At 55.4% G+C, this 12,249-nt stretch overlaps 1 protein-coding gene across 6 annotated transcripts in view; it reads left to right on the plus strand.

Moving 5' to 3' along the window:
• Positions 1–8,491: 8,491 nt before the first annotated feature.
• Positions 8,492–12,249, plus strand: part of B3GNTL1 (UDP-GlcNAc:betaGal beta-1,3-N-acetylglucosaminyltransferase like 1) — a 68,337-nt gene continuing 64,579 nt past the window's right edge. For 2 of the 6 annotated variants that reach the window (XM_023538635.1, XM_023538636.1), the window contains exons 1-3: positions 8,621–8,796; positions 9,770–9,886; positions 9,984–10,083. In XM_023538635.1, the coding sequence (XP_023394403.1) occupies positions 8,767–8,796; positions 9,770–9,886; positions 9,984–10,083 (247 nt within the window). In that variant the 5' untranslated portion in view covers positions 8,621–8,766. Of the gene's footprint in view, positions 8,543–8,620; positions 8,797–8,843; positions 8,970–9,769; positions 9,887–9,983; positions 10,084–12,249 lie in introns of those variants that run through there. The other 4 variants (XM_023538634.1, XM_011373638.2, XM_023538638.1 and 1 more) reach the window with 3 other exon arrangements.

Here is a 12,249-nt window from a genome sequence, read left to right on the forward strand (position 1 = left end):
GGATTCCAGGCCCCATGTTTAAAGAACAAGTCGCCGAGTCGGGAGCCAGCGTCGTAGATTTCTTTTTCGTGGTCAGGCCGTCACCCCGGGGGACAGAGCCCGGCCGAGGCGCCAGCACTGGGGCTGGAGGAGAAGGGAGTCAGAGTCTGCTGGTGTCAACAGGAAGCCCTTTTGTTGGCGTCTTTGAATTCTGTCTGTTCTCAGTCCTTTCAAGTCCGGCCGCGGGCGGGCAGAGCGGCTGCCATCTCCCTGGGTGACCAGCCTCTGAATGTCCACAGTCCCCTTTCCTGGCGCTCGCCCAAGCCTGCTTACCCCACGGTCCCTCCTGACCCTTTCTAGGGTGTCAGGGCCCCCCGAACCCCTTCGAAGGACTCACCTCAGCCCAGCCCCCTGGCATGAGCGGGAAGCTGAGGCCCTCGGGGTGGTGGGCAGGGTGATCCCAGCCGCTGATGGGAGCCCCCGCTGCAGCTCCGAGGCTGGCGTGCCTAGCTTACCACGACCGCCGCACGTAGTAGGTGTTCAACAGGACTGAAACAGAAGCTTCCTCGAAGGCCCCAGGGCACCAGTGCCCCGGGCTGTCCTCAGGGGAGGGGTCCTGCATAGTGGCCCCTTGGCCGCTGGGCGTCTGCTCCTCATGGCCCATGGCTCGGGCCACTTGGGGCCTCATTGCCTATGTCCGTCATTCCATGCACTGCGTCCCCAAGTGCAAACGCAGCCACCCCAGCTTCTGACCCCTGCCTCCCCACTGGGAAGAGGCAGAGGCCGCTGGACTAAGTGGCACGGCAGGGAGCAAGGGCCGGCAGGTGGGAGGGAGGACGGGCCTCATGTCAGCCCCAGGCCCTCGTCAGCACCCACGCCAGCTTCACAGGAAGGAAGGGCAGCACAGTACTCGTGCTGTTTCCGGCACCTTCTGCAGAGGGGCCTCCTCTGGCTTTCGGAGGGGCCCGGGTGGGGGATGGGGGGTGGGTCCCCGCCCCGGTGCCCGCCGTGAGGGCCTGCTGCCTCGGTGTGCGCCGTTCCAGCCCCACCGCAGGAGCTGCCCCCGGCACGGGGCTGGCGACGGCAGCCCCTTGGGCCACCCGGGGTCCCCAGGGTTGGTGCACAGGGCTGTTCCCGCCAACACCTCCTCGTCCGCTGACACCTCTTGCCTTGTTCTCTCCACGCACCCTAAGCAGATTAGGCCTTTTCCTGAAAAATTGTCATTTTGGGAAGGTGAACGGATGTCGGCCCGTCCCAAGTGGGTTGAGGCCTCAGCTCCACTGCCCAGTGGAAGGTGCCCGTCCCCACGCCCAGCCAGGCACTTGCCCTGAGGCAAACCCATGTATTTCCTGTGCTCCCAAAAATGTCCAACCAGGAAGTATGAAACCTCAGAAAGCAAAAATAGCCGTGCCTCTCCCCAGACGGCCTTCTCTGCCGGCCACAGAGCAGCCTTGGTGCCACCACACTCCCAGGTCCTGGGTCACCGTTCCCGTCATTTTAAATCTGAGCTGAGCTGACCTGACCCCACTCCGCCTCATCCCAAAGGACTCAAGCTACACTTTCCTGAGCCAGAGGCCTTTACCTGCGGCCTGTGTCACTGCGAGGGGGTTCGGAGGGTCGACACGAAGACCCTGTGGTCAGCGGGACAAAGTGCAAGTCGCAGTGAGTGCGGCGGGGGGTGGGGGTGGGCTGGTCAGACAGGTCAGGACGCGGAGCTGTGAGGGCTTTGGGCAGGCTCCCCGTGTCCCCTGCAAAGGTAGGACTGGCGGTGGCCGGCGGGGTCGGCGAGGCTCCATGACAAGGGCCCACAGTGTCCGCGGTGGAAACTGCCATCACAGGACGGGGGCTCTGTCAGGGGTGACGGACCCGCCCGCCAGCGCGCCTTCTGCCCTTTCTGTCACCTTTCGCCATTTTAGCCGCTGACAAAAGCCACGGTGAGGTCACATGAGGGGTAACAGATGAGCACAGGGAGTTGGCCACCTCTTCCCAACTGCCCACGGGCTTGTGTCCCCACTGTCACCTCCCTTCACTGTCAGGAGGCAGCTCTGTGAGTCCCAGTCGCTCACTGGGCCACACGCCAGGACCTGGGGCAGCGGTGCCGCCTCCACCTCCGAGGGGCTCTTGCCCCGAGCGCATAAAGCAGGTCTCCCCCCAGCCTCCCCGCCCTGTGAGTGCAGCCTGGCGAGGACGTGCACGCCCTTGCTGGGGACAGGACCCAGCCAGGCTGTGGCTGGGCAGAGCTGAGACGGAGACCCCACTACCTCCACCGGTGACACCTTCACCACTTCCATACAGATGTGTATGTGACACAGGAGGGAATTCTGCGGGAAGTAGCAGCATGGGACGCCTTCGGTGTCCTCACCAGGTGGGGTGGCAGGGCCGAGGGGACTCGCTGCCTCTGGACTTGGGGGCTCTTCGCAGTGTCACAGCCCACGGTCTCTCAGGATGGGAATCACATCTGTCCTTGATGGTGTGGCTGGCAAAGCAAGGCATCTGAGATGCAGAGCCCACCACTGCAGGGCCGGCCACAGACAGCAGGGCCTACAGTCACCCTGAGATGTCCTGGCCATGAAACCTCCCAGGGCGAGCAGAATGGAGAGTGACCGGGCCTCTGTACCTTGGGGTATCAGAGCGTCCTCGTCCTCACCTGCAAGGGGCTATGCAGGCTTTGTCCTGTCTCGCGCCGCCCCCGCCGCCACGCGAGGCCGCTAAACAGTCCCAGTCCCCCCGAACACTGGCCCAGGCCCTGTCTGTCGGCCACTGCATCTTGCTGGGGCTCAGTGACTAATTGTCCCGGTTTTCTGGGACTGAGGGGTTACCAGGATATGGGACCTTTAAGGCTAAAACTGAAGCTTTGAGCACTCGGGGATGAGCTGGTCAAGGCAGTTGCCGCTGAAGCTGGGGGAGGGGGCCCTGACCTCAGGTGACCGAGTGAGACGTTAGCGGGACTATGGACCCAGATGCACCTGGTGTCACCCTTCCCAGGACACCGGCGACCAGCGGGCCCCGCGTTCTCAAAGCCAGTTCAACCCGGTTCAGCCTGGTGGGAGATGCCAAAGACTTCAGCGCCAAATCTGACCCCCAGACTCGGCCTCTGGAGGGTTCCTTGAGAATCCATTGACCAGGTCCCACTTGGATGCTTGCAATTGTCACCTTGGCATCCTAGATGTAGGACCCTCTGGACCAGGTACCCTTTCCTCCCTGGGGGCTACTGTGAACACCCCACCTGGAACCAGCGGACTGAGCTGTGTGGGGGCGGTTTTCCCCACAGCAGCCCCTCTGCTCCCCGTGACCCCCGCTCTTGGGGCCTTCCAACACCGCATGTGGGCCCCTCTCCTACGATGCACCTTGGTGTCCCCCCAGTTCTCCAGGTGGGCTTGGGCCTGCCTAAATGCAGCTGTCCTTCCTCGAGATGACTTAGGCCACCAGACGGGGTGCCTGGAAGTCAGGGAAGACCTATCTGTCTCCTCGGCCAGGCCGTTGCAGGATGGCGGGAGGGCGTGCAGGAGCAGGGCCCCCGGGTGCCGGTTGTTATTTCTCGTTTTCTGGTGCCAGTAGCAGTTCACGGAGTGCGGCAGGCACGCCGACGCCAGGCGTGTCCTCGAAAGACACGTTCTGTAGCCCTCGTGCAGCCGAGTGTTTTTAAAACATTAAGCTTGTTCCTATTGGCTTAGGGTTCCGTCCATTTTAATAGAAGCGGTTATTAAACTGTCCATTTTAATATTAAAACTTTGAAACACATACAGGCGCAACACCAACCCCTCACAGAGAGAGCTGAAAGGGACTCTGCTCAGGAAAAGCCAACCACGCTGTGCAAACAGCTATGGACGCAGAGATCGGCGGGAGGCTGCTGTCGGGGCTTCCTGCGGAGCAAAAGGCCACTGGCAGCCTGGACGAGGGTCCTCAGGAGGGGACGGCATGTGCCCCACGTTGTCATATGGTCCAGTTCTACGAGAAGCCAGAATCCACGTACTTTGTGGAATGACCTGACGTTGCAGACACCCTGCAGCCCTGGCAAATATGTGAGAGGCTGGACATGGCTGGGCCGAGACAAGAAGCCCTGTTTGCAGCTGCCCGTGGGCCAGGGCACTGGACAGTGTAAGCCCTGGGGGAGCTCAAACTATGATCTGACTTCACCGTCCACACTGATTAAAACAACCAGACAATCGAAACCAGCAGTTCACTTCACACAGTGTACGCCGGAGTTCGGCAGTCTCCTCAGCTTGCAGTATCGAGTTAAAAGGCAATTTGCAATTTCTGAGTTACTTTGATAATATTATTAGGCCTCTAGCTAGATTTATGTGTGGACACAATCTTGTTTTCTAGATTTGGTTACAGGGCGAATTATCCTGGCTCCCATTCCTGAGTGCCCACCGCTGGCAGTGACTGCCCTGGGCACAGAGGCTGCAGGTGAGCAAGCTGACGGCACCTTCGAGGAGCTGCCTTTCCCCAGATGACAAACAGACACTGGGGACTTGTGGCGCCTCGGCGAGGGGCAGCGGCACCTGAGCCCCACCACTCTGCTGCCTCAGTATAGGTGATGTGCTGACGGCTGAACTGCCCGTGGGCAGAGCTGTCCCAGGCCCTCCCATGGCCCGGCCCTGGGAGCCGGCGCCCTCGCTTCCTGGCCGCCCTGTCCTGGCCCAGCGTCGGCAGCCGGCTCCCGTGGCCGCCAGACTCTGCCAGCCGCAGAGAGTTGGCAGTGGACACAACGACCCATCCCCTCCCCCGCACAGGGGAGGGACAGTTCCGGGAGGCTCACAGGAGGACAGTGGGCGAGCAGGGACAGCAGGGCGGTGGGGACTCCAGCAAGCGAGCTGCGGGGAGGCCCTCAAACGCGAGGAGGTAAAAGCGTGTCCGTGTTTGCATGCACGCTGGGTCCTGGAAGTGGATGTTCTCACTGCTTCTCAGTGAGGTGGCTCCAACAGCCAGGTCCCTGAGGGGAGGAGGCGGTCGCTGGGGTGGCCATGAGGCCACCGTGAGGGCCGGGCCCCAGCCCCTCGCCGTCTGGGGCGGGTGGAGGTCCTGTTCGGCTTCACGCTCACAGGATGGCTTTGCCACCCTCCAGCGGTGCTGACGAGGAGGGAGGCTCCTGTGTCGGTTCAATTCTCATGGCAGCGGCACAGAGGGCCAGCGTGGCACGGACCCCCGAGCCCCCATTCCCACATGGACGCTGCACATGCAGGGCCTGGCGGGAGGGGACACGGCCTGGCAGCAGCCAGAAACCAAAGCAGCAGTTCCTCCTGGCGGGCAGCATTGCCTTAGGTCTCAAGGCTGCTCACCTGGCGCCCAGGTAACCGGAGGCCAGGCCTTTGCATTCTTAGCCGCTGCTGGGAGAAGTGAGAGATCGTGCAGCGGTGTCTCCCGACAAGGGCCAGTCGAGAACGCTTCAAGATCCAGCCTCCAATCTCAGGGGTCAGGGAGGCAGCACGGGGGCCAGGCGGTGGCTGTCCCCAACTCAGATTCCCCAGCGGCTGCTAGAAGCCCCCGTCAGTAGTTCAGAGTCCTGCCTGACTTTGGGGCCCAGGTGACCTATGAGTGGACAGCATCAGAGAGTGTGGCCCTGGGAGGCAGGAGGCCAGGCTTTTGGCCGACGGAACAGACAGCATCTCATAGGGAGGGACAGCTGGCATTTCCCTCTCTGTATCGCCCAAATGCTTGCTCTACCCCATAAAAGGGGGACCATCAGGCAGGGTCCCATTGCTGGACACAGCCCTGCGGTGCATGCTGCTCCTGAGGTGGCCTGAGGTGCGCCCCTCTCAAATGCCTGGCCAGGCCTCCAGCTTTGACAGTGACTTCAGCATGTGGTCACCCCTAAAACCTCTGGCTCCCCCACCCCTCCTCCAAGTTCTATCAGACATGGATTCACCCAAGCCCTTTCTCCCACTGGTGACATTTCATATAAATATTTAGGAGGAAAATATCTAGCTGGCCTGTGCATGCAGCTCACACCGGCACCTGTTGTGCCCCCATAAGTCACCCAGAGTCTGAAGACCAGGTGGCTTACATCCATTCAGCATCATCCCCACGTTGCTAGTTATGCAACGTGGCAGGTGGAGGGGACACTTAAGTTCTGTTTGTCTCCGTCTGCCTTTTTGACCCACCCCATGCTCCTCCTGCCTCTGCTCAGCCCTCTCCACCCTTGGGTCCTGCCTCCGAGGCTGGCAGGGCTGCCGCACACCGTTCTGGGCAGGCCTCACCTAGCCTCCAGCTGGCTGTGTGCCCGGGGCTTGGGGACACCTGTGGGATCATGCAGTTGCCATTTAGAAGTCAGGGAAGGGAATGCCCCAAAGGGCCACCACAGATGACAGGTCCAAAACGTAAAGGCTTCTCTCTTTCATGCTCAGGTGCAAATTCTCCAGGGCTCTGGGAAGCTCAGGGGTGTAGCTTTAGTTGCCCATGATGGAGACCCCACAACAGAGCACACTAGTCCTGGCCCCGCTCCGTCCCTGCCTCACTGCCCTGCCCCCAGCTTTCTGGGACCAACCCTCAATGGGCAGGCCCAGATTCAGGCTCTGCTTCCGGCTAAGGGAGCAGCACCCAGGCCAAGAGAAGCACTCTATGTGACACCCGAAAGCTCCCACCAAATCCACACCGAATGTTTGCCCCGCTGTTAATTAGATGCTTCCTGTGACGGGAACCTCATTACTTCCTTCAGCTGGTGGGAAGTGCAAGTCTGGCTTCTTAAATCAACACTGTGAGTCTCGACTAGCCTTTAAAAAACGAGGGAGTAGAAAAGATGACACCAGCACGTGACACCTCAGACAGCGGCTGCTCCCTCGTGTACACATTTGTTATTGGGGTGCTCTGCCACCACAGGCTGCCAGTCTCTTCCCATCCAGCTGCCTGTCCTCTGCTGTACCGGGTAGCGCCCGACCTCCCAGCAGCATCCACTCCCGGGCGAGTTCTAGCCAGAGCTCTGTTGAGGTTCGTCCCATCAGGAGACTTGGAAAGGGCGCTTACTTGGAGGTCTCGCAGTGGGAGTTGTCAGGCAATGTCCAGCTGTCATTGTTAAAGCTTGAACTCACCCTTCACTGACACATTCATTGCAGACCCCTTGTGACTCTGGGCCCAGTGTCCCCATGCCACATCTCTGTTCCTACACCAGCATTGTGAGAGGGCTGCCGGTGGTGCCGAATCTACTGAATACAGCCAGTATTCACCAGTCTGCATGAACAACAGCTAAAAATACAGAAAAACATCGCCTGGTGAAACGAAGGCTGCGGGAGGTTTGCATCACTTCCCATTCAGGTTCCCTTGACTCTGCTCATCTTTTTGTCCTGCCGCATCCTCCTTGTGTTGCTCTTGGGAAGGGGTGGCGGGGGGGCGGCGGGGCGGTCAGTCTCCATGGCCTGGGCTGTTGAGAACCTTCCTAGGCGTCCGCCCAGCTAAAACCCTGCATTTCTGAACGCCTCCTGCCACTCCAAGTGTTTGCAAAAAGCAGATTCTAACCACATTCTTACTAGAGTGAAGGCAGTGAAAAGCACATTTCTGGCAGCAGGAGATGAGCTGGAAGCAGGACATGAGCAGCCAAACCCAACCCTGACGCACGTGCCATGGGGTGCCAGCCGCCATTCTCTTCCTGCCACTGGTTACTGCGGTCCCAGCTCTAAAGCCTTCCCCACATCCTGGTAGCCACGGTGTGACTTTTTACCAAGTCATTTGAAATGAAACTATTCCTAATACGCCAGTCCTTGGAGAGCATGAGATCCTTGAAAACAAATTCTCAGACTGCTTTGGTCCACTGTCCGTAAGGCTGTATTTTTACGCATCCGAGGTAAGAGTTTCAACTTGCACAAAAGGTTCCGCAAATAGTGGCGCAGTTTAAGGAAAAATCGCATTTGAAGTTGTGCCTGAAAGAGAAGTGTGGCTTTGCACTTTGCAGCTTAGTTTGGAACAGTAAAGGGTGTGTCCTGGCAGCGTGGCTGTGAACTTGCTCGTTAAGTTAGGTGACTTGGGACAAACCTGAGTGTGCAGGCACACAGTGCTTGTGGCAGCAGATCACATGTTGGGCTCCTGCGTGTGCTGGCACTAGACTAACTGGTTGACGTCCCCGGGGCCCTGAACACTGAGAGGGGCAAGTCTTCTCGGAACCACAAGGCTGCCAGGAGGTGGGGAGCAGGACAATCGGTGGGGTTTTGGGTGACGGGACTTTGCTGAGCCGCGGGAGCGACGGGCAGCCCAGGCCCCGCCTTCCTCAGTCCCGCCTCCGCAACACTCTTTAGGGGAGATATCAGGGGTCCTTGTCCTCCACTCGGGCCAAATAGTGCATATGACATGAGCCCTGCTTCTTTTACACAGATGACCTTTCTTTCTACAAAGGCCACGCGCACAACCCAGAAGGTTTGGATTTTAGATCGTGAGCATCCGGCCCAGGGTGGCGCGGCGACCGGCTCACCTCCCGGTCCTCCCGCCGCTCTAGGCCGCGCCTCTCCACAATGCGCCCTGCCCCGCCCGACCGACATCTCTCTGCGCCAATCGGAGGCGGCGAGGCACCCGCGCACGCGCCGCAGGCCGGGGTGGGCGGGGCGTCCTGAGGAGCGCGGCCATGCCGGTCCAAGTGGTAGGTGGCGCGGCCGCGGGTCGCCGCCCGGTCTCCGGCCCCCGCCCCTGCCCCGCCCCCGGCCCCGCGTCCCCCCCCTCAGCCCCCTCGCCTCCGCCCCGCGCCCCGCGAGGGTCTCCGCCCCCTCATCCAGGTCCGGCCGGAGCGCGGACGGGGTCCCTCAGGGCCCGTCTTTGACCGAAAGTCGCATGAACTAAGTGTTGTAGGTCCTGAGAACAGTAAAAATGCTCTTTCCTTTAAAAAATAACTCTAAGGTACATGCGTAGGTAAACTGGGGGACTGCTTTTGTGGCTGACGCCAGTTCCGGAAGGGGCGTCGGGGTGCCGTGGGCCCCTCGGAGCACGCGCGCGCCTGGGGTGCGTTGGGAGCCTCCGCCGAGCCGCTACGCCTGTCTGCAGCCGGCGTGGGTGCGAAACTCCGTGTGCAGATGCGCGCGCACGTGCGCTCTCCCGGTTGATGCTAGTCCCTCCTCCCGTTAGGGACCTGTCCACTCGCTAAGTGCAAACTCGAGGGTCGGGACATCCACACCTTTGGGTAGTCTGTATCGCTTACTGCGGTAAATTGCAGAATGAGGACAGTTCCTGTAACCAGTTCCTGTTTTGTTGGCAGTCAGGTTCCTGGTTTTACTCCAGACACTTGAGAAAATTTTTGTTTTATCTGCGATGAGAAAAGGACAGTGCCAAACCGCAACAAACTAGGGCGAAGGAAAAGAGATGGAGGTCACCTCCCTTTGTCACAGCACCTGCCCCCCCATGCTTTGATAAAGCATGTGTAGGGGCTACATTTTCTCCAACATCATGGTTTACTGAAAATGGTTATCCTATCAAGAAATGGACCAACCAGTGATTTTCATTAGTGGGTTGGAAGATCCGCAGATGCTTGTTTCAATCAAAACGATGGTGTTTCTGACCAGTGATAGGAAAACACATGAATTTGCCATTGAATTAGGAAAATTTTTGATGCCTCAGATTTTTGTTTCCTTTTCAGAAGCATCCGAAAGACCGATTCAGGGAAATCTAAGACATAGTAAATCTTATGGAGCGAAAGGACACTAAGAGCTTGGAAAGGAGGCATAGACACCTTGCACATTGTCTGGAGGCCTGACTCTGGGTCGTTATGTAAATCGGGCCTTACGGGGGAATGAGCGTGTGCGAATGGCAGTTGAAGCAGAGGAAGGGGAGTTCAGTTGTCACACGTGTGTGTTAACCCATTTTTTTTGAATCCCAGTCTGTGATCCTCCCAGTCCATGATGCTGAGCCCTGGCTGGACGAGTGCTTGAGGTCTGTTTGGCAGCAGGACTTCGAAGGCTCCATGGAGCTCTCCGTTTTTAATGACGCCAGTAAGGTATCCATGAGCTTCCTGCTGGCGATTCAGCCCTAGTGTAAGTCACACTGGAAGGCCCCCTGGGGAGTTTGCTGACCTGCAACGTTCTCACTTTCAGGACAAGTCCATGACTATCATTGAAAAATGGAAAGTGAAGCTGGAAGATTCTGGTATCCTCGTGGTCATTGGAGGGCACAGCTCCCCCGCTCCGCGAGGAGGTGGGTAACAGGCTTGGCTTATTCAGCCGTGGGGATGAGGATGGTTTCTTATCACCTTGTGAACTTAAATGGGTTCGTGTTGCTCAAATCCTGAGTAACACTTGAGTTTGTCGCTTTTTACACACCTACTAGACCTAAATTCCTTACTCTTCGTTAAGGATTTATATAATACCATTACTCACTCTTCACTCAGCCTGACAAAAAGCCGTCGGTGTTTTTCTTTCAGGTGTACGTGATTATTATTAGTCACCCACTTCTTAAAATTCTTTTTTTGTGACATTAGATTTATTTTTGTCCAGTTTTTTTAAAGAAAAGAACCAGCTTTTGGTTTCATGGATTTGTCTCTTCTACTTACACTCTGATATGGGTTATTTCTTCTGCTTACTTTGGGTTTAACTTGGTTTTTTTGTAATTCTTAAGGTGGAAGCTGAGGTTGTTTCTTTTCTAACATAGGCATTATGTGATGAGTTCTTCTCTGTTGCTATAGCAACATCCCACAAATTCTGATATGTTATGTTTTCATTTTCATTCAAAGTGGTTTCTAATTTCCTTTTTGATTTTTTGCTTTATGGGTTATTTAGAAGTATGTTACTTAGTTTCCTAATATTTGAGGAATTTTCTGTGTATCTTTTTGCTATTGATTTCTAATTTAGTTCCTCTGTAGTAAGAGAACACATACTTTGGCTTGAATCTTTTAAACTTAGTAAGATTTGTTTTAAGGCCCAGGCTATAGCCTATCTTGTCAAATATTCCATGTGCCCTTGAGAAGGTTGGGATCTGCTAGTGTTGGGTAGTTTTCTGTGAATGTGAATCAGGTCGAGGTAGGGACCTTGTTTAAATCTATATTCTTGCTGATTTGAGGTCTTCTTGTTCTATCAGGTATTGAGGGGGGTATTGAAATCTGACTCCAGATTTGTCTGTTCCTCTTTCTAGTTCTATCGGTTTTTGCTTCGTGTATTTTTAAACTGTTAACATTTAGGACTGTTGTGAAGAATTGAGCCCTTCAGCATTATGAAAAACCTTCTTTATCTCTGGTAATATTTTTGCTCTGAAACCTTTGTTCGATAGTGATATAACTGCTTGTGTTTTATTTTGACTGGTATTAGCATACTATACCTTTTACATTCTTTTTACTTTTAACCGCTTTGTGTCTTTATATTTAAAGGGTCCCCTCCCTTGTAGATTCTTACAGACAGTTGTATGGATTTTACTCTTTTATCCAATCTGACAATCTCTGCCTTTTAACTGGGATGTTTACACTAGTCGCATTTAATGAGATTACTGATATAGTGAGGTTTGAGTTCATCTTCTTGCTATTAGTTTTATATTAGTCGTGTCTATTCTTTATTCCCTTTTCCTTTTTATCTTTCTTTGATTAATTAAATGTTTTTGTAACAGCTTTATTGAGATGTGATTCACATGCCATACAATTCACCCAGCAAAGGACACGGTCAAGCGGTTTTCAGTGGATCCACAGGTGTGTGCGGCCACCACCACAGTTAGTTTCAGGATGTTTTCATCGCCTCAGAAAGGAGCCCTGTGTCCTTGAGTTACCACCCTCCACGTCCTTTTTCCCGGCGCTGCACAGCCACAAATCTGCTTTCTGTCTAAGGATTTGCCTGTTCTGGAGGACATGTAATATGTGCTCTTGTGACTGGCTTCTTTCATTTAGCGTTCGTTTCTAAGGGTCATGTTATAGCCGACATCACTACTTCACTGCTTTTTATGAGAGAATAATATTCAGTTGTAGAGGTGCACTGTGCTTTGTTCATCCATTCGTCAGTTGATGGGCATTTGGGTTGTTCCATCTTTGGGCTGTCGCGAGTAGCGCTTGTATGAACTTTTGCATACAAAGTTTTGTTTGAGCACTGGTCCTTACTTTCTTTTGAGTGTATACCTTGGAGTCGAATTGCTGGGTCATATCGTAATTTTATGTTTAACACAGCAAGGAAGCACAGCAGCTGGACTGTTTCCTATTGCCCCTATTCCAATGTCTCTTTATCCTCACCAACACTTCTTATTTTCTGTTTTTTGGGGTTTCGTTGTTGTTGTTGTTTTTAACAGCCTTCCTAGTGGGTGTGAAGTGGTTTCTCATTGTAATTTTGATTTGCATTTCCCTACTGACTAATGATATTGAGCCTCTTTGAATGTGCTCGTTGGCCATTT

This window comes from Pteropus vampyrus, unplaced genomic scaffold, assembly GCF_000151845.1.
Source record: "Pteropus vampyrus isolate Shadow unplaced genomic scaffold, Pvam_2.0 Scaffold227, whole genome shotgun sequence".
Taxonomy (NCBI): Eukaryota; Metazoa; Chordata; class Mammalia; order Chiroptera; family Pteropodidae; genus Pteropus; species Pteropus vampyrus.